The sequence below is a fragment of the Topomyia yanbarensis genome, chromosome 2 (genome assembly GCF_030247195.1).
Source record: "Topomyia yanbarensis strain Yona2022 chromosome 2, ASM3024719v1, whole genome shotgun sequence".
Lineage (NCBI taxonomy): Eukaryota > Metazoa > Arthropoda > Insecta > Diptera > Culicidae > Topomyia > Topomyia yanbarensis.
This window is the reverse complement of record NC_080671.1, coordinates 283,414,152-283,433,887: the sequence shown is the minus strand read 5'-3', so window position 1 is coordinate 283,433,887 and position 19,736 is coordinate 283,414,152. Positions and strand designations below refer to the sequence as shown.

At 39.1% G+C, this 19,736-nt stretch overlaps 1 protein-coding gene across 5 annotated transcripts in view; it reads left to right on the top strand.

The window, feature by feature from the left end:
* The first annotated feature begins 570 nt into the window (after window positions 1–570).
* LOC131683204 (innexin inx7) overlaps window positions 571–19,736 on the top strand; it is a 543,289-nt gene continuing 524,123 nt past the window's right edge. For all 5 annotated transcript variants that reach the window (XM_058965040.1, XM_058965041.1, XM_058965044.1 and 2 more), the window contains exon 1: window positions 571–751. In XM_058965040.1, coding sequence (XP_058821023.1) covers window positions 612–751 — 140 coding nt within the window. In that variant the 5' untranslated portion in view covers window positions 571–611. The remainder of the gene's footprint in view (window positions 752–19,736) is intronic.

The window sequence follows — 19,736 nt, the reverse complement described above, 5'->3', positions numbered from 1 at the left end:
TTAATATTTACCTTGATGTCACTAACAATGTACAAACAAGCAATAATGTAAACGTAGCTCGGAAAATGAACTTGAAAGCCAAGTTATCGATATGTTTTTGAATTTCAAGTGAGGAGAGAACACTGAAAACGTATTTAGCATGTTGACCATAGTTTAGTTATGAACGGAGTACAATATACTGTACAATACTCTGTACCGGAGTACAGTACTCTGTACCATACAGTTCTAAACTCAATACCAATTGAGTGTCTCACAGGTTACGGAAGCGAAGGATAAGTTGTTATCAAAATTTTTATCTCGCATTATGATGTCGTTATCAAGTACGCCAGAAGTGTGACTAGCTCCCCAATGAAATCATCAATAGAAATGATAAGGCGAAAATTTCATCAGTGATTCTTTTTTTAAATTTCGTTTATTGATATATCTAGATGTGCAAAACTGAATAACGCTTCTGGCGTACTTGATAACGACATCATAATGCTAGATAAAATTTTTGATAACAACTTCTCCTTCGATTCCGTAACCTGTGAGACACTCAATTAGTATTGAGTTTAGAACTGTATGGTTCAGAGTTTTTATTTTACTCCATTCATAACAAAACTGTGGTCAACATGCTAAATACGTTTTCAGTGCTCTCTCCTCACTTGAAATTCAAAAACAAATTCGTTTCTATCGATAACTTGGCTTTCAAGTTCCACTACCGAGCTACGTTTACATTATTGCTTGTTTGTACATTGTTAGTGACATCAAGGTAAATATTAAGAATGTTTATTGATTGATATAGTCAAACGCACATATATTTATTTTTGAGAAGAATTCATGTAGTGTTCAGAGGTAAATAAGTGATCTGGCCTCGTAGTTGTTGGGATTTTCGGAAGCAAAAAATATTTCTCATCAAGTCCTCATTTAGCAGGGAAGTAAAGCCCTTGGTCCCGGTCCATGTATTAAAGGGCCGATATCTATGGTGTTCAAATGGTGATACTGTTTATCTGGCGTCGATCTAAGACAAGACGTGACAATAAGGGGGGCCGTTTTTGTTCCAATTTTATGTCAGAATGTTCCAGCTCCTGATTGGTAGATTCTGACGTTTTGCACCGTACGTAATGTTACTGCAGGGATATCGAAATTATGTTTTGCAGTGTTGCTATATTTATAGGAAAAGATTGTCATTACTTTTAACAAATAAAATTATTATCGTTAAAAAAGTAAAAACGACTAAATTGAACTGAAATTGCGCGGCAAAGTGAAACAAGTATTTATCATGCATTTACCGTATACGTGGTTGATCAACTTTAACAAAAATAAGACAGAAATCACACTGTAATCTAAAATTATTCAGAAAATGGCTTCGTCAAACCTTACTAAACAACCATGACATGGAAAAAACGTGTCCTTCATCAATATAGTGAATTAAAGACGCAAAATTTTGTCGGCATAAAATAAATTAACAAGACTATATTTTCATTAATAAAAACAGCAACACTGTTCGGAAGATTTCGGCAGGGTGAAAATGTGCGAAAAGAAGAATGCCGAAGGAAAAATAAGAAGCCGATTGTCACGTCTTGTCTTAGGCGTCGATGATAGACACTCATTTCGGACAAACGAAAAACATCTAAGAATAAAATTCAATGATCTGACCTAAGACATTGAATTTTAGGTGATTTCTCCAAGAAATGGTTTCTGATCGTTACTCTCTGTTGCATTATTTATTATATAACACAGCGGTTCTCAACCTGTTTCGTACCACGGACCCCTTACAAATCACCCTGGGCTATTGCGGACCTTCACGGTTAAACATCGATTGCGCATCCAATCAATAAATTATTTTCAGTCTTATGGGGAACAAGACGTAAAATTTCAATATCCACTCGGAAAATATATTTTTGTTCGCGGATTCCCACTGCAACAACTTCACGGCCCCCTAGTACAGTGATCGGCAACGCTTTTCTAGCGGAGTTTGACTGGGACCGCATTGTCGACAGCAATGATGTCGAACAAGCAGGGCAGACCTTCATACATGTCATGGCGTATATCATCGATAGTTTCATTCCGAAGAAGGTTAAGCGAGCCGTCTTAGGAAAATTTACAAAATATCGCACTATGCCACTCAGAAACTAACTTAACATCGAGTACAAAAAAGTATCCAAGCATCTTCTCAGTGAATTTCAAAATGATCCATCGAGAGATTCGAGAGAAATTGCGAATTGAAGTTTTATGACACGTTTCATAAGGCTACCAGCAAACACCCACGGGTTTGTTCCTATCTCTATAAACAAAAAAATATTTGTCTACTTATTTAGTACATGGCATTGGAAAGATATAGTAATCAAGTAGGGGGTGGGCGTAGCGTAGTTGGTAAATCGATTGCCTTGTACGCAGCGCATCTGGGTTCGAGTCCCTACCCCGCACATAGGGTTAGAAATGTTTCATAAGAGATTTTTCTAACCCGAAGAGGCGAATGACCTTAAGGTTAAAACCTCTATAATCAAAATAATAAAAAAAAGTAATCAAGTAAATCCCCTGCAAGTTTGAAAATATATCATTGACGGAATCGAAATTTAAAACGGTTTGGGTGTAGTATGCGGTCATAGATGGGTTTTCTACCAGACGTCAAGCGTGAATCCATGTTTGTTCATTGACTATTTAGATCGTTTATACGTGTCGCGGTTTTTAAAGGAAAACCTTACCATTTAATTACATAAATATAATGTACAAAAGGTGTTATTTATATGGTGCACTGAAAAAGTGTGAAAATAGGGTTGTCTACCAAACATCAAATATAATGCGTAAATTTAAAAAAAAATAATAAAAGTTTGAATGTTTACTTCAAAAGGCCATATCTCAATGGTTTGTTGACCAATTCTAATTATTTTTTCATTATTGAGCAGGTAGACGTTTCATCGTTAATTTCCATTGTATCAGGTATTGTTAGGTATCAGCCATTGTATGTATTGTTAGGTATCAGCCGGTGGGTCCACCTACCTTTCGAGGAGTTATCCCACTCACGCTGCCATCTGGCGACCGAGGTCACCCTGGTGCGCTCGCGGACTCCTCTATTTCCACGTAGCTCGAAGCACTCCTCATCTTCCCGTATGACCAGCCCGACTGGCATCTTTCTCGCTATCACGCAGGATGCATCGTGTGATACCGTGCGGTAAGCAGATATCACTCTGAGGCACATCACGCGGTAGTAGAGGTGTGCGCCGATGCATTTTTAATCGGCGGCGGCGTAAGCGACATTTTTGGCCGGCGGCGGCGGCGTTGGCGGCGTCACGCCGTTGGACCCTATCGGCGGCGGCGCGCCGGCGTGTGTCGGCGTGACGAATATTGACGCTTATGCAACTAAAAAAATTCTTGACAGTACAATTCCTTTCCCAAAATTTCGGTTTTTATTATAACAGATTTCACAGCACATACAAACAAACGTTACAACTTAAAGAAAATCTAAAAAAATCATCGCCCACGATGTAATAGCGACATCTATTGAACACATTGCACAAAATGTAATTCTCGCAACCATATCATTTTTTTTTTCAACTGAAGCTCCAATAGTGCCCACCCTGCTTGCCAAATGCAAGATAATAAATGAAAGGTGGAACTATTTTTACAGTTGTAAAATTTGAAGAACGAAATAGAAAAATTGTCGATGTCGCATACTACGACTTCGCATGAAATAACGATTGCAATGGACAAATTTGAAGAATGCAGAGTAACGACTGTATTTCAATGACTCATAATAATTATTTATTGTTCTATATCTGGGAAATTAAGCAATGGTAAAACAGTTTTTGTTTTGTTTGAGAAAATTAACTTTTAATGATCGTGTAAGGACACCTTTCAAGGTAGACACATTACTTCATTTTCCAGGCTGGTGTTTACTTTTACTTCTTGTAAGTACAAAATCCCCACGATGATAAGGAATACGATTCCCTGGCACTACATTTTCTTACAACGTACGATCTGCTTCTATCTTATCTTGAGTGCAAAGTATGCTCGATGTGCTGGAATCATACAGATCTACACACTGACGAAACCTAAATATACAGTTACTATCAATCATAATCATTCCACGACTTGACGTGTTAGCTCTAGGGGCAGATCACTTGCGATGCATTTTTAAAAATCAGCGAAATTAAATGCATTTATTTCCATCAAAATAGAAATTCATAATGTATTTTGCGTTGCGTGCAATGTTTTTGCGTTGCATGCAATGTGGTTTGCGTTGCGTGTAAGACGTCAAAACCCTACACAAAAACTAGCCCTATATTTAACAAAACATCGAACAAAGTGGATCAGCGTAGGACGTTTGTTAAACAAACTTTTCTGCGAGGGAGTGCCAAGCCGATGCAAAAATGGAAATTTAATTGCATTTTTTCTAATTTGATGCAAATTTGTTATACATTCTTAGAGTGATCTGCCCCTAGTGTTAGCTCCTGTTAGGTTGAAACAAATCACTAAACAAGTCTGATTGAAAATGGTCTGAGCGTATCTCTAGTTTTCGTAGCACCTGCACCCCGCTGATTTCTCCAGCAGTTCCGGAGACCAACAAATTCTAATCCATTGCATACATTCGATACACCGAATCAATTAAATTACTAACATCCTGTTATGTGCTTACTCACTGATCCACAGTGGGACGAGCCCGGACTTAAGTCCATATAGAGTTAACGTGCCCTTATTCATCTCATTAGTCACGATGTCACACTATTTCGCTGAAAACTCGGCTTACAATTCTTGGATTGCGCTTAAATAGGAGCCAACATCTTTGCTTCGGTCATAAGAAGCAGATCAATAAAAAATCTGCCTTGAAAAAAGTGAAATACTCGCATTAGAGCGAAGCGAAAAGTCGAGTACAACGCACCCTTATTCATCCTATCATTTGAAATAATGCGTTGAATAGAGATAGCAGACACTGCTCTAACTAATGTCGTCGCTGTTGTGCTATCTTATGACAAGCGCCATTTAGCACATTTCGAGAAAAACGATTTTTAAAGTTTGAGATTGAATATCTTGTAGCTTATAAATGGTATAAACAATTCAAAGAAGACAATTGATGCTTCTATCTATTCTGTATTAATCTCTCAAATATTACAAAGATCGGTTGACTATGTTGCGAGTTTTTTCTATAAATGTAAACAAAAGTTGGAATCACACGTGTCATAGGTGTGTATAGATGACAAAATTTGTATGGCGTGTCATAATCGTACATGCAAAATTTTCCATAGAAAAAAATCATCAATTATTAACTTTTTTTCATATCTTTGCTTTAATTTGGCCTATAAACAATCGGTGAGATGCATTTTGAAGGAAATGAGTCAGAGAATCTAGCAAAAATAGTTATTTTTGGTTACAGTGTTGCCAAATATGCTATATTTCTAGTTTAAAACTTGAACTACATTTTTTCACAATTCGTGTAATTTTGTTTTGAAAGTAATTATGCCATTGTGTTCTTTAGATAGTTTTACACATAAAAACATCTTATATATCAAGATACCTTGAGTTAATCCCCAGACACAGTCATTTGAAGCAAAAAATTCAAAATTTATCAGCACGTTTTTCGCTATATCTCAGTAACCAAGCAGAATGTCAAAATTCTGTAAACGCCACTTTGTAGAGATTTTTTAGACAAATAATATGGCATATCTAACTCAGTTTACCCCAAAATGGCGTTTGTCATAAGATAGCACAACAGCGACGATGTGTTCAAATGGGTGGGATGAATAGGGGTGCTAAGATGAATTAGGGCGCAGTAACCCTATGAAGGTTATGCGATATTCTCACTAGTATTTCTCATATCAGCTGAGCCATCACAGACATTTTCGCGAGATTTTAGGTGATTTGAATGCAAAATGAATTTTTGACAGCTTTTTGAAGGGCATAACTCAAGTGTTTTTTGCATTATTTGACCATAGGAACTACATACGGTTATTCTCGTTTTTCAAAGAAACGGTTGATTTTATGAATTGTATTATTTCACCAAAATTATCCGTGTGATAAAATTACATCGTAAAATCGCCAAAAATAAGTCACTAGTTGGTTAAGTTAGTGTTTAGCTAACTGTTTGTCATGATTTTTTTTATTGAATTCGAACTTCTAAAGCGATAACAACAACGACGCCCGTGAATGCCCGCGATCACACTATGCTCATTCGAAAGCTTTTCATTTTCTCTTTAAAATCAGCCTATGCTAGTTTTGCGAAAACTTGCGATAAGCAGTCAAAATTTGAAAAAAAAACTGAATGGAGACGCATGGTAATTACTGATATTTAATTTGAATATTCACTTTATGACTAGAATAATGACACTAATTTATGCACAACTTTCAAATAGCATTTAGAGCATGATCTACAAGGGTTTTACTAGTGATCAAGAGTAAGGAGCCGAATGGGAAGTATGGTTTTTAAGTGGCAAAGGAATTAAGAATGTTTAAAATTCAGTAAATATTTTCAACCATCTGAAATGTGTCATAAAATGTTTCATGAACTATTTTTGCTAACTTACGCAATAACTGTCAAATTGAGTGAACACAGTTAAGTTCTAGTCATTTGGTGAGACTATTTTTTCCGAGTTTGCATAGCGCTGATATAGCTTAACGGTATGCGATATTATCCTAATAAAATAAGACCATTTTTAAATGAACCATATACGCGAAAAAAGGATTTTGGATTTATTTTAATTTAAGGTATGAAATAAGCAATCTAAGCAACTTAAAACACACCAGCGAAAACAAAATCTTTAATCATCTTGTTGATTGGTGAATATAAATAAATATTCCACTAAGACGCTCAAAATGTTTGTTTTGAAAATGAAAAAAATGTAGTTTTCATACCGAGCAACCCACTAATGAATTAAACGTTCCAAAATTAGTCGATCACATCTTATTTGATCCTTAAAAATAATATAGTCATTTCTAAAGCCACATATTGAGAATCAATTCGTTTCAATACGGAAAATAAATTCCAAAATTACAATTGAAGGAAATAAAAAAAAGACAAAATATTTACTTTTGAGCCACTTTAATAAGTAGTAAAGCTAATTTCTATTTTCTACAACCAACATAGGAATTCAGCGCACAAAAATGTCTTTAAAAATTTTTTGAACCTTCGCAACAAAATAATTATTTTTTAGCCACCCTAATGTATAATGAATTTTTTTGCAAATGTTAATATCAAAAACGATTTAGCACACGAAAATTAACATACACAAATTTTAAGAATGATTTAGAAAAAAAAAAAAATTTGAGACACCCTAATGAATAGTAAATGTTCATTTTTGAAATTTTTTAATATCTTAAACGAATTCAGCGTACCAAAATTACATAAAAACGTCCTATATGAACCGACAGGGTAAAGTTTGGACTTTAGTCCACCTTTTGTTCTAAGTCGCGCCACTGTGCGATCGGCATTGTGTTGTAACTTAAGAAATGGTTGTGAACAACTCCCACCTTTGGCACTTCGACAAGAATGAATTTTACATTTCCGGCCCATATTGTTTGTTTTGGTTTGCATGAGATTAAAAAGACCGTAACGTTTTCGGGTGGGCGCGGAAATTAAGTAATGCATTTAGCTATGTGTCAAAATCTCTTCACCAACGCCACCGATTTGTAATTGAAATCGACCGTTTTTTCTACGAGTGATGAAAATTCATCTCGTGTTACGTCTTATTTGTCTGTGATACCGGGCTGGTGCAACTGACACTGAAAATCTTTCTTGAGTGGGGCTAGATCACACGATGAATAATTTATGAGACTAGAAATCTTACCCTCTGCATCGCCACATCTGTGCACCATCGTCGCGAAAAGTCAAGATCACTTTTCTCAACTATTCTTCGAGAAAAAAAAATAAAATAGGTCACGATTCAATCAATTATAAATAAACCTCGTATTGAAAATAATTTTTGTGTTTTCATAAAACTAGTTCACGCAAAAAAAGATAACATTATACTCAAATGTTTAGTAGGTGGTTGTGTCTGAATATGTTTAATATTTTTATGATTCTAATTCATAACTCGATGAAACATTGATTTGTATCAACTTTATTGACTGAAACAGTCAAGAATTTAACGACGTGCAACGATTTTCGTAAATTCTCGTCGTGTTATCGTGATATTTTAGTCTTGAGCTTACCGTTGGATTTTTTACACAGAGTCATGCGTCTTATAGTTTTCTAAATTATTTCACGGACATGAATTGTGGCTAGGTAATGTATTTTGCTCAGCGCAGTTTCATTTAATTCCGAACATTTCTCTGAATTTTAACAAAGGAATAACAGGGTTACAGGTCCTAGTAATGTCTTTGTATCTAATGCTCGTGCCTATGAGACTGGTTGCTAGCAGTTGTACAGAATAGCTCACATAGAAATTTTTAAAACCAAAAAGCAGAGCGAATAATCCATGAATAATAGTCTGAGTACCTTGTAATTGTTTACGTAAGTATAATAAGATTATGTGGAAAATTAATTACTTCATGAATTACATCATGAACAGTTTCACGAGCTCGACTGGTGAATCGTGTGTAGCATATTAGGAATTAAGAATCGGTTAAAAAATCAATGAATAATACACTGCGTTCCAGTGAATCCAGTTGATTACGTGCAAAGATTAGAATTAGGTACATAATCGTAAATTTCAGGCACATATATCTTGAAAGTGGAAGTTTTTTTTAATTTGTGGACCATTTCACGCACACGAATGGTTAATTGAAACTTATATGCTCACAATCATAACCAGTTGATGAAGCAAGAATGGATCTTTGAATTATATAACGAGTGTCGTGTAATGGTTTTCGAGAAAATATCAAGATTATTTTAATTTTGTAATCCAATTGACGACCACTAATACCAAATAATGATCAAGATGTGATAAATCATGAATCAGTTAACGTCGTATATTCGGTCCATAGACAATGTTCCTAGATTTGTGGATAAAATTATGAGTCAACAATTTTAGAGTTCGCGAATTTTCGGCGCGGGAAAAATGCATCGGCGGCGCGCCGCCGGTCTACCGTTCGGCGTCGGCGTACGTTAAAAATTATCGGCGGCGGCGGCGTGGCGCGGCGGTGCACAGGTCTACGCGGTAGGTGCTCTCCAGTTTCTGTAGGATTCTGATGGGCCGCCGTACCTGAGGATAGATACGGCAACGCCTGCCAGTAGCCAACGTTCATTGACGGAATCGAAATTTACAACGGTTTGGGTGTAGTATGCGGTCATAGATCGGTTTTCTACCAGACGTCAAGCTTGAATCCATGTTTGTTCATTGACTATTTAGATCGTTTATACGTGACGCGGTTTATAAAAGAAAACCTTACCATTTAATTACATAAATATAATGTACAAAAGGTGTTATTTATATGGTGCACTCAAGAAGTGTGAAAAAAGGGATGTCTACCAAACGTCAAATATAATGTGTAAATTTGAAAAAATGGATAAAAGTTGGAATGTTTACTTCAAAAGGCCATATCTCAATGGTTTGTTGACCAATTCTAATTATTTCTTCATTATTGAACAGGTAGACGTTTCATCGTTAATTTTCATTGTATCAGGTATTTTTAGGTATCAGCCATTGTATGTATTGTTAGGTATCAGCCGGTGGGTCCACCTACCTTTCGAGGAGTTATCCCACTCACGCTGCCATCTGGCGACCGAGGTCACCCTGGTGCGATCGCGGGCTCCTCTATTTCCACGTAGCTCGAAGCACTCCTTATCTTCCCGGATGACCAGCCCGATTGGCATCTTTCTCGCTATCACGCAGGATGCATCGTGTGATATCGTGCGGTAGGCAGATATCACTCTGAGGCACATCACGCAGTAGGTGCTCTCCAGTTTCTGTTGGTTTCTGATGGGCCGCCGTACCTGAGGATAGATACGGCAACGCCTGCCAGTAGCCTACGTCTAGTGGCGCACACCTTTGAGCTGTTGGACATCATCCTCGATAGTGCCGCAACAGCAGCCGACGCTCTCTTGCATATATAGTCGACGTGGCTGCCGAAGGTTAGCTTGTCGTCTATAATGACTCCGAGAGACTTCAGACTCCGCTGTGAGGTGTACGCGACTTCTCCCACATGGATAACTGCATATTGTGCCGACTTGCGGTTGTTGACGATAACTACCTCCGTCTTATGCTGAGCGAGCTCCAGGCCTCTCGCGCTCATCCATTCCTCTACTGTGTTGATCGCGTGTTCTGCAGTTAGTTCTGCCTCAGGGATTGACTGCCCATAGACTTCTAAGGTTACCTCGTCGATGAAGCCGCCAATCTTGACCCCAGGAGGGAACTTCAGTCTCAGAACCCCGTCATACATGAGGTTCCATATCACCTGGCCTAAGATGGAGCCCTGCGGGACTCCGACGGTAATCGAAACCCTTTTCTGACCGGCATCGGTCTCGTATAGCAGTACGCGGTTCTGGTTGTAACTTTCCAGGATCCGGTACCGCCGGTAGGCTAAGCCGGTGTAACGAGAGCGCGATGGCATCCCAACTTGCGCTGTTGAATGCGTTCTTCATGTCAAGTGTCACTAACGCACAGTATCGAATGCCTCACCTTTTTCGTTGGATCGCTATCTCGGCAGTCTTTATCACTGAGTTGAGAGCGTCCACAGCGGACTTACTCTTCCGAAAGCCAAACTGGTTGCTTGACAGGCTATCCGTACCTTCTGTGTACGGGGTTAGCCTGTTGAGGATGATCCTCTCAAGCAATTTGCCAATCGTGTCGATCAGACAGATTTGTTTGTACGCCGATGGGTCGCCTGGCGACTCCCCGGGCTTCGGCAACAACACCAATTTCTGCCATTTCCATCTATCGGGGAAACGGCACTCGTCAAGGCATCTCTGCATAGCTAGCCTGAACATGTTCGGGTTCGCTATGATCGCTGCCTTGAGAGCGCTTAGCCACTGCGAGTAGTTCTTCATTCGTCACCAGAGCCACCATTTCGGCCCGCACTGTCTCGTGCAGGTGGCCAGGGGCTTGTGGCTCGAGACGGGAAGAGCGTTTCGTTAATCGTCGCCAACCGGTGCGGAGACCGTTCTGGAGGTGAAGAGCCCCCTTTGGTCTTGGTCATCACGATTCTGTAGGCGTACCCCACGGATTCGCGTTGGCACTCTCACACAGGTTGTCGAAACACGCTCTCTTGCTGCTTTTAATAGCCTTGTTAAGGGCCAGTTTCGCAGCTCGAAACACTTCACGGCGGTTCTCTCTTGGCTGATTGTAGAGCTGCAATCTCGGCACTCCACCAGTATACCGTTTCTTGGCAGGGTTTTCCACGGCATAGTGGCGTCGCACACGCGTGATAGAACGGCTACCAGCGCATTCCCGCTTAGACTGTCGGTGTTGGCCTCCAGTCCCAGGGCCGCGGTGAAAGCTTCGCTGTCGAAGTGAATGAACTTCCACCCGCGTACCTGACAGGGATCTCCCGCCCTCGGATGCTGCACACCATAGTTGATCCTAAAGCGGATTGCTAAATGATCGCTATGGGTGTATCCCTCGTCTACCCTCCATTCCATGCCTGGAACCAGACTCGGGCTAGCAAAAGTTTCGTCAATCCATGCCTCCACCCCGTTTCTGCGGGATGTGCTAGCGGAGCCTTTATTGGCTAACACAGCGTCGAGTTTCGCAAGCGCCTCCATTAGCGCTTGGCCCCTGATATTTGTACAGCGGCTGCCCCACTCTACTGTCCAAGCGTTAGGTCTGACGAGAGCCTCTCGATCATCTTGTTGAACTCTTCTATGGGCCACCTTGGTGGAGCGTAGTAGCTACAATAGAACACACCAGTGATCTTGGCAATCGCAACACCCTCGGCGGAGGAGTGTATTACCTCTTGAACCGGGAACCGTCCCGCTGTACAGATTGCCACCATCCCAGACCCGTCCGACACCCAATTGCCGTTGCCGGCAGGGATGTTGTACGGGTCGGATAGGAGGGCGACATCTATCCTCGACTCCGAGACCGACTGCCACAACAGCGCTTCTGGGCTGCTACACAATGGTTAAGATACCACCTATCCACTGAAGGCGGCTGGGGTATGCTAACTGGGCATACTGACCAGCCGATCTTCAGTTTACCTATCACGGTAGCCTTTTTTGCATCTGCTTTCAGTAGTCTGAGGTAGGCTACTTGCGTGCCGAAGGGTCCCCCTCTCAAGCGCACAGAGGTCCGCTCAATTGTTACGTCGCATTGTTCCTTGACGGCTGCGACGACATCGTCTGCGGTCGTGAACTCGTCCAGTTGCTTACACTGGAGAGTCATTTCCGCCCCTAACGACCTCACCTGGGCGCCTTCACCCAGGACCTCTTGCGCCAAAGCCTTATAGACTGCAATGGATTGTGCGCCTCGCTTCAGCACCAAAAGCATTTCGCCTGTATTAGTGCGTCTCACACTGCGCACGTCTTGCCCGAGGGCCGAGAGGCTTTCGGCCGCCCTCATCGAGCTTAGGACGTCGGCATATTTGTCTTTAACCACAAGGCCTCGCCTCTGTCCTTGGCCTTCTTCGCGTGCCGCGGCGCATCCGGTGTCGGTGTCGGCTTCTTCCTAGTGACCAGCGTCCAGGGGTCTACGCCCCCTTGCCCCAGTTGCGCCGAGTTGCTGGCGCTTTCTTTCTGCCGGCGGGGTCATTTGCGCCCCGGTTTACCTCGACCAAACGGCGTTTGGCCGTGACGGTTACACGCCGTATGGTGTTGGTTTTTTCACCCTTGTCTGGTGTCTTCCTAGGGCGCTTCAAGTTCGACGTCGTCTTGCGCTTGCCCTTGCCCTTCGAGGGAAACTCAGCCACCGCTTCGAGCGACTTGGCTGCTCCATAGAAGGGGAAGGCCCCTGTATGGGTACCTATGTCGGCCTTCTCTCTTCCCTCCCTCTTGGAGGCCACTGTCTGGGTTCCTCTGTCGAACTTCTCTCGACATTCCACTCTCTTGGTGTAAGCCTGCTATTCCTATCTTGCGACACGAACAGCCTTCCGGAGCACCAGTAGGCTCTGTTTCAGCTCCTTGCTGATATTTGGCTTCGCGTTAGTGAACTCGATTATAATATCGAGCTGCTCTACCACTTTACGCATCGCGGTTAGTGGCCCGTCCAGCGCGTTGGTAGAGCTATTTTCTACCCCTGCTGGGGGGTCACTGGTGCTGTCAGATACAGCCCCCGTCGCTCCACTACTCTCCCCACTGGGGGAGACCTCATCAAACCACCTTTAGCAAAGGGGTTCGGCACCTCCGTTTGTTTGTTTTCATTATTTTTCACTTCGCTCATTGATCCCATGAGTAGCGCGAGAAAGAAAGGTGTGCCACGCCAGAGCTCCGCAGTAACGTGGTAAGGGACGCTTACTGTGGGGGTTGCCCAGGTACCCCACAGGCTCCGTTAACGATCGAGCATCATTTTCACCCCTCCATCACTCATCCCTCGGCACGGGTCGCTTCACGCCTCGGACTTGGGGTCATGACCTTCTTTGCTTTACGTGGTGACCGCGGCCCAGATCATCACAACCATCCTCCTTCACCAGGGCTATGCACCTGTAGCTCTGGTTCTCAATAGTTCCAAATACGTAGGTTATTACAGACATGCTACTATTGACCTCCGTCATTCGCTAGCGGAGTTAAGTTAAGGAGTGGTAGTGTCGCTCTCTGTTAAAGGGGATTGAAAGCATATGTGGCCTTGTCTCACTTTACTATATTCAATTGTGCGTTAAAATACTGGACCAGCAGATTCTATTTTGTACAAAATCTTTTTTTCCAGAAAATTTTACCCAAACGTAAACTAAGCAAATTGATCGTTCCAGGTTCCTGATTACTAATTAAGGTCCATGAATGAAGAAGAAACACCAGATAATCTTAAAACGATGCTGAAAAGAAAAGACAAAGGATGGAAGCACTAGAAAGTCCATTGTATATTAATTAGCCTTTTCTCAGAAGATGTGATTTTATAAAATATTTCATAACTTTTTGGGGCAATGGTTATCAAATTTGTGGAATCCGGTTTATTCATTTTCATTATACAAAAATGTTTTTTAACTTTAAATGTATGATCACTGCATTTTAATTAAATATTTCATTCAGCATTTTTTTATTCATTTTGTCCATCTGCGTTCATTTTATCTATTTTATTCGCTGAATTCTTTTAATTCACTCTGATCAGTTTATTATTTTCGTGCATTTTACTTTCATCATTCATTTAACTTATTTTATTCACTGATTTCATTTTATGCATTCTATTCATTTTTTCCAGTTCATATATTTTGTTCGGTTTATTCATTTTAATAATCTGACTATTTTTTCAGTTTAATTCATTTCATCCAAATAATTTATTCTTAATCATTTTTTTCTTCTATTAAGGTAATAACCTTTTAACATTTTTAGTTTTTCATATTATTCAATGCATTTTATTCTGATCATTTCCTTCTTTTTATTCATTTTATCAATTCAGTTTACTTTGTTGATATGATTTGTTTGTTTCATTTATTCATTTCATCTATTTTTTTATTTTATTCATTTCGTTGGGTTCATTGGATTCATTGGATTTATTGGATTCATTGATTTGATTGGATTCATTTCATTAATTTGATTGATTTGATTCATTTGATTGATTTGATTCATTTGAATCATTTGATTAATTTGATTCGTTTGATTCTTTTGATTCTTTTGATTCATTTGACTAATTTAATTCATTTGATTCATTTGATTCATTTGATTAATTTGATTCATTTGATTCATTTGATTCATTTGATTCATTTGATTCATTGGATTCATTAGATTCATTTTGTTTTCTCTATTTTATTTATTTCATGTTAATTCCATTTATTTTTTCATTCAATTTGTTAGTTTGAGTCAATTTATTCTATTAATCTTATAACTATTTCTAAATAAAGTCTAATATTTCATTTAATGAGCTAATCCAATTTGATTCGTGGATTTTATAGTTTTGCTTCATATTAACTCATTTTTTTAAATTTGAGCACCTTTTATTTCATGGTTTGCTTATTTTTTTTATTTCATTCGTTTTATTGATTTTCTATAATTTATTCAGTTTATTCGAGATTTTATTCATGCAGGACTAGAAACAGTCATCCCACCTCTAGTTGGGTGCCTACTTCGCATGAGTTCTGCAATCTAATGAATGAGCCGACAGTGATATGTGTAAGAAATGTCTCACCTCACTGCTAGGAGGAGGATTAAATCGGTTTTTTATTGAACAATCATTTTTTTTTCTTTCGCTAACTTATACAGCAATTCATTTAGAGTAACTTGTAAGTTACTACTTTGTTTTGTCGCGGACCGCAGAACCATCTTTTCCTAAAAAAAATAGCATGAAACAAAAAGATTAGTGTTTTAGTAGATTTATAAGAATTTGGTAAAGGGATTATTTAAAGGAGGGATTTAGATTTCGATTTAGATTTGGAATTATTAGGAAAGATAAAAAGGGAAAAAATGTAAATAGTTACCTGAAAATAAAATGCATGCGATCACCATTGACGATCACCACCTAATCACCAAAACATGACAGCAGAAACGAAGCCAGATGAGACAACCATACATCGAGCGTTATTACTGGACGGTGACGAAGCAGATGATAACGATGATAACGCGCAGACAAGCTTGTCTGTTCTAAAAAAAAACTACAAGGGGCAGCCCTATGGGGTTGCACGAGCTGCAGACGTAGGACTACACTACTTAATGTAAAATATTTATTTTCTTAGTACATTTATAGTAATAATAAATCAAATATATTTCTTGCGTATGGTTTAATCACAACCAATCAACATCGAATATTACATATTGAACCAAACCTTCTTGGTTATCAAATCATTTCATTTGTAGTAGGTGATCGAATCCGATTAAACTTATTTAAGAAGATCTAAAGAAAGAAGACAGAAAACTGTGACCGAACTAATATCTGGAACTAAATCTTTCTATCATAAGATTAGCTTGCAAAAACTTTTCGATTGTGTGTGGTAAAAAACCCGGACCAGTGAAGAAAAATCAAATTTTAGACAATATAATCACATTTCATGTATAGACCAAGCATTCTAGTTACATTTTGCCATTATTGTAACTTTCCTAAAGTACGCATACAAATATAGCGAATGCAGTGGTCTTAATCATATATTGAAACTATAAATATACAAGAATCGATATCAATTTTGTATATGGACAAGATGAGATTTTGCAACGGTTTTTCAAGTGGCAGTATATTCATTCATAAATAGGTTTTGTAGCTGGAACCTCCATTTACGAACCAAACCGGGGGTTCGTAAATTGAATTGGTTCGTAAAAAAAGTGTTCGTTATTTGGGATTTGGTTCGTAAAAAAAGTGTTCGTTATTTGGGATTTAGTTCGTAAAAAAGTTCTCTTCACATTTTTATAGAATTTCCTTTCCTAAAAGCAGTTTAAAAAATTGAATGATTATATAACTTAAAACTATACTGTATCAAATAGGTTGGTAGGTATGCTTATATTTACTCATGTTCCAGGTATTCCAAGAATTTCCTGGAGTGAAGGTCAAAAGATCTAAAAGCGTATCCAGTTATCTTTCGGTTATATATGGATGCGGTACATACTCATGGAGGGAGATAATACAAAGTTCAATGAGGTACTGCGTCCAATTGATGTTTGTAGTCATCCAAGAACTTTTTGGAATATAAATCTTAAGATCTGTAAGCGTAATTAGTAATATAATGTTGATGATTTTTTTCCTCTGTATGTTCTATGAAGTTCTATATACATAGTATGAAGTTCAACGGATATCACAAATCAATTAAAGTCGTCTTTGAGTACAAGTCTTAAGATCTACATGCGCAACCACTGTAAAGAATAGCAGATAAGATGAATCGATCAAAATGCAAGTGAAGTGAATCAAGATATTGTCGCAACTGGCTTGACGAGTACATGACGGATATTAGATATTTTTGGAACGGGCTTGACAAGTAGATTGCGGATCCCGATGAGTGCCGTCATTTCGAAATTCAAAATGGCGACTTCCGGTTGAGCAAAAAGTTTTAAAGCAATAAGGGTATTTTTGGAACGGGCATGATAAACAGATTGCGGAAATCGATTAATGACATTTTGATATCCAAGATGGCGGCTTCCGGTTGGGCCAAACTGTGTAAAACCTTCGCAATATGGACATATTTGGAACGGGCATGACCAGTAGATTGCGGAAATCGATGAGTGACATCATTTTGAAATCCAAGATGGCGACTTCCGGTTGAGCAAAACTTTTCAAAACCTTAACAATAGCGGTGTTTTTGGAACGGATTTGTCGAGTAGATAGCAGGGATGCATGAAGCACAGCACGAGAGCCTAACACGAGCTGAGCGGCCGCTTTGAACGAACCAAAAGCAATAAGCACTGACACCGCTCGTGCTAGGTAACCTTCGTGCTCGAGCTGTAGGATTCGAAAAGCTAGCACAACGAGTTAGCACGATAAGCTAGCACCATGAGCCAGCTCGGTAAGCTGGCATGAGCAAGCTCGGTGAGCTAGCTCAGTGAGCTAGCACGAGTTAACTCAATGAGCTGGCACGGTAAGCTTGTCCGATGAGCTAGAAAGGTGCAGTAGTGTAAGCTATGGAACGAAAGAATAGGACAAAGCAAGAACTATGCGTTGGTGAATGTGCGACAGGTTGCTGTAAAAACGATGCAGGCATAATTACTCACACTAACGCGTTGTTTTTTATACTGCTTTGCTATAGCTCCGTGCAGCGTGCTAGCTATCACCGTGCTAGCGAGGGCTCTCGCTCATCGGTGCTCGTGCTACTTGCTAACTCTAGCTCATCGGAAACCAGCGCAAGCACTAGCTCAATGAATTTAACGCTGACACATTATGAGTCAGTGCACAGCAATAGGACATGGAGCCGCTGCATAGTGGTCGGAAACCCCAAAAACGTGAACTTAATTCACCAAACGATCCAATATATTCACAGGGTATCTTTGGACGAATTGTTCGTAAGAATATTCCCCACAACCTGATAAAAATCAAAATTAGGCATGGCTTACTACGATCAAACTAAAAAAATAACTTTTTATACTGACGAGGTGGAAAGTTGATCTCTTCGACAAAGTTTTAGAAGTACTCGTAATGAAGAATTTTGTTAAACAACTTCAACTTGTAGGACTTAAAGTTAACGATTAATAAAGCGTTTTCTATGACAACACTCTAAAATTTAATTTTTTTAATATATTTTTTTCCATTGTGACTTTTCGTGCAAACGATGTTCTAAACAAATGTGGAGGCATTAAAACCGCATAATATTATTGAAGACTGAAATTAAAAATACTCATTCGTTGCAAAGCTATTGAAGATTTTAACATGTTTTACCATTAATTACAAAATTTAAAAAAAAAAAATTGTGCGTTGATTTTTATATGGAAAAATTAAAAAAGCATTACAAAGTGAGCTTGCCCTATTCATAGGCTTCTAGAGTGCCATGCATTAATCTTTCTTACCTTTATTATGCGTAGTCTGGACATTGAAAATAGTGCCTGCTCGTCCATTTTTTTCCTTTCTCTCTCATACGCAGTTAAAGTTGGTGTAAAAAAATTTAAAATTCTTCAATAACTCTAAAACGAATGAGAGGATTTTTGCAAGTGGTGTGCGCCGCACCGCCGATTTCAGATAAAAATTTTACATGCAGTCTTTAACAATATTTTTACATGCAGTCTTCAACAATAATTTAATTTTTACATGCAGTCTTCAACAATATTGTGTGGTTTTAATACCTCAACATTTGTCTTGTGAGGTCGGTCAGTCATCTAGTGAATAAATAGAATTACCTCTTTGATGTTTGAAATGAATCTGTTTTATTGCCAGAAATTAGTTTACACTTTACCTACGGGAGACATTTGAAGAAGAAAGAGATAGTACTATTTACGCGAAGGTTAGTAAGGGAGAGCTAATACAGCTCGCCTAATGGAGAAGGCCAAATGTATCGAATGCACCTTCGGTCGATGCCTGTGTAATGCGACACTTGTTTGTCGCGCCAGTTGGGGTCGTTGGTCTGTTTTATGCATATAAAACAAATCGATGACCAGCAAGGGTATGGGAATTGATGATACGTGGGATTCACATGTCACACCATTCCCCTAAAGGAAAACATGAAAGATTACAAAGGATTTCATTTTCACTTCAAATGTCTCACAATTTTTTTCATAGGTTCAATGTGGGTCTATAACATATGACTGGCCTATGAGACAAGTGCCATACCCTTTGAACTGCCAGACCAGATTGTTGGCATCCGCAAGTCGCCACCTTCAAATTTAAAATGGCGTCACTGCAGGGGCGGATCCAGAAAAAAAAAATTCGGAGGGGGTCTGAAATTTTGATTTTGAAATGTTCAGTGTATAATACGTAATATCTCATAACCTCAAATAAGTTTTGGTGGTTAATTCAGATTTAGAATGATTTTGACCTTAGAATGAATTTAAAATAGAAATTATTTTAAGATTTCTTAACAAATTAAAAAATTTCGGAGGGGGTCCGGACCCCCAGGACCCTCCCCCTGGATCCGCCACTGGGCGTTAGACATCTATTTTCGTTATTCTATTCTCAACAAAGCGGAAATTGGAGACCACGATCAGCAAATTTTCCAAGAATATTGTTTTACTCATTAATGTATTCATCACTAAATAGTAATGTATCTGGATATCTTATAAAGGGTGTTTTATAAACGCGAACTTTTTGTGGTTTACATAAAAATATCCATTCGGCAAGCAAATCATCCGTAGTTTGCTGTCAAAAATAATCTTTTCAGACTTGGCTCATTTTTGGATA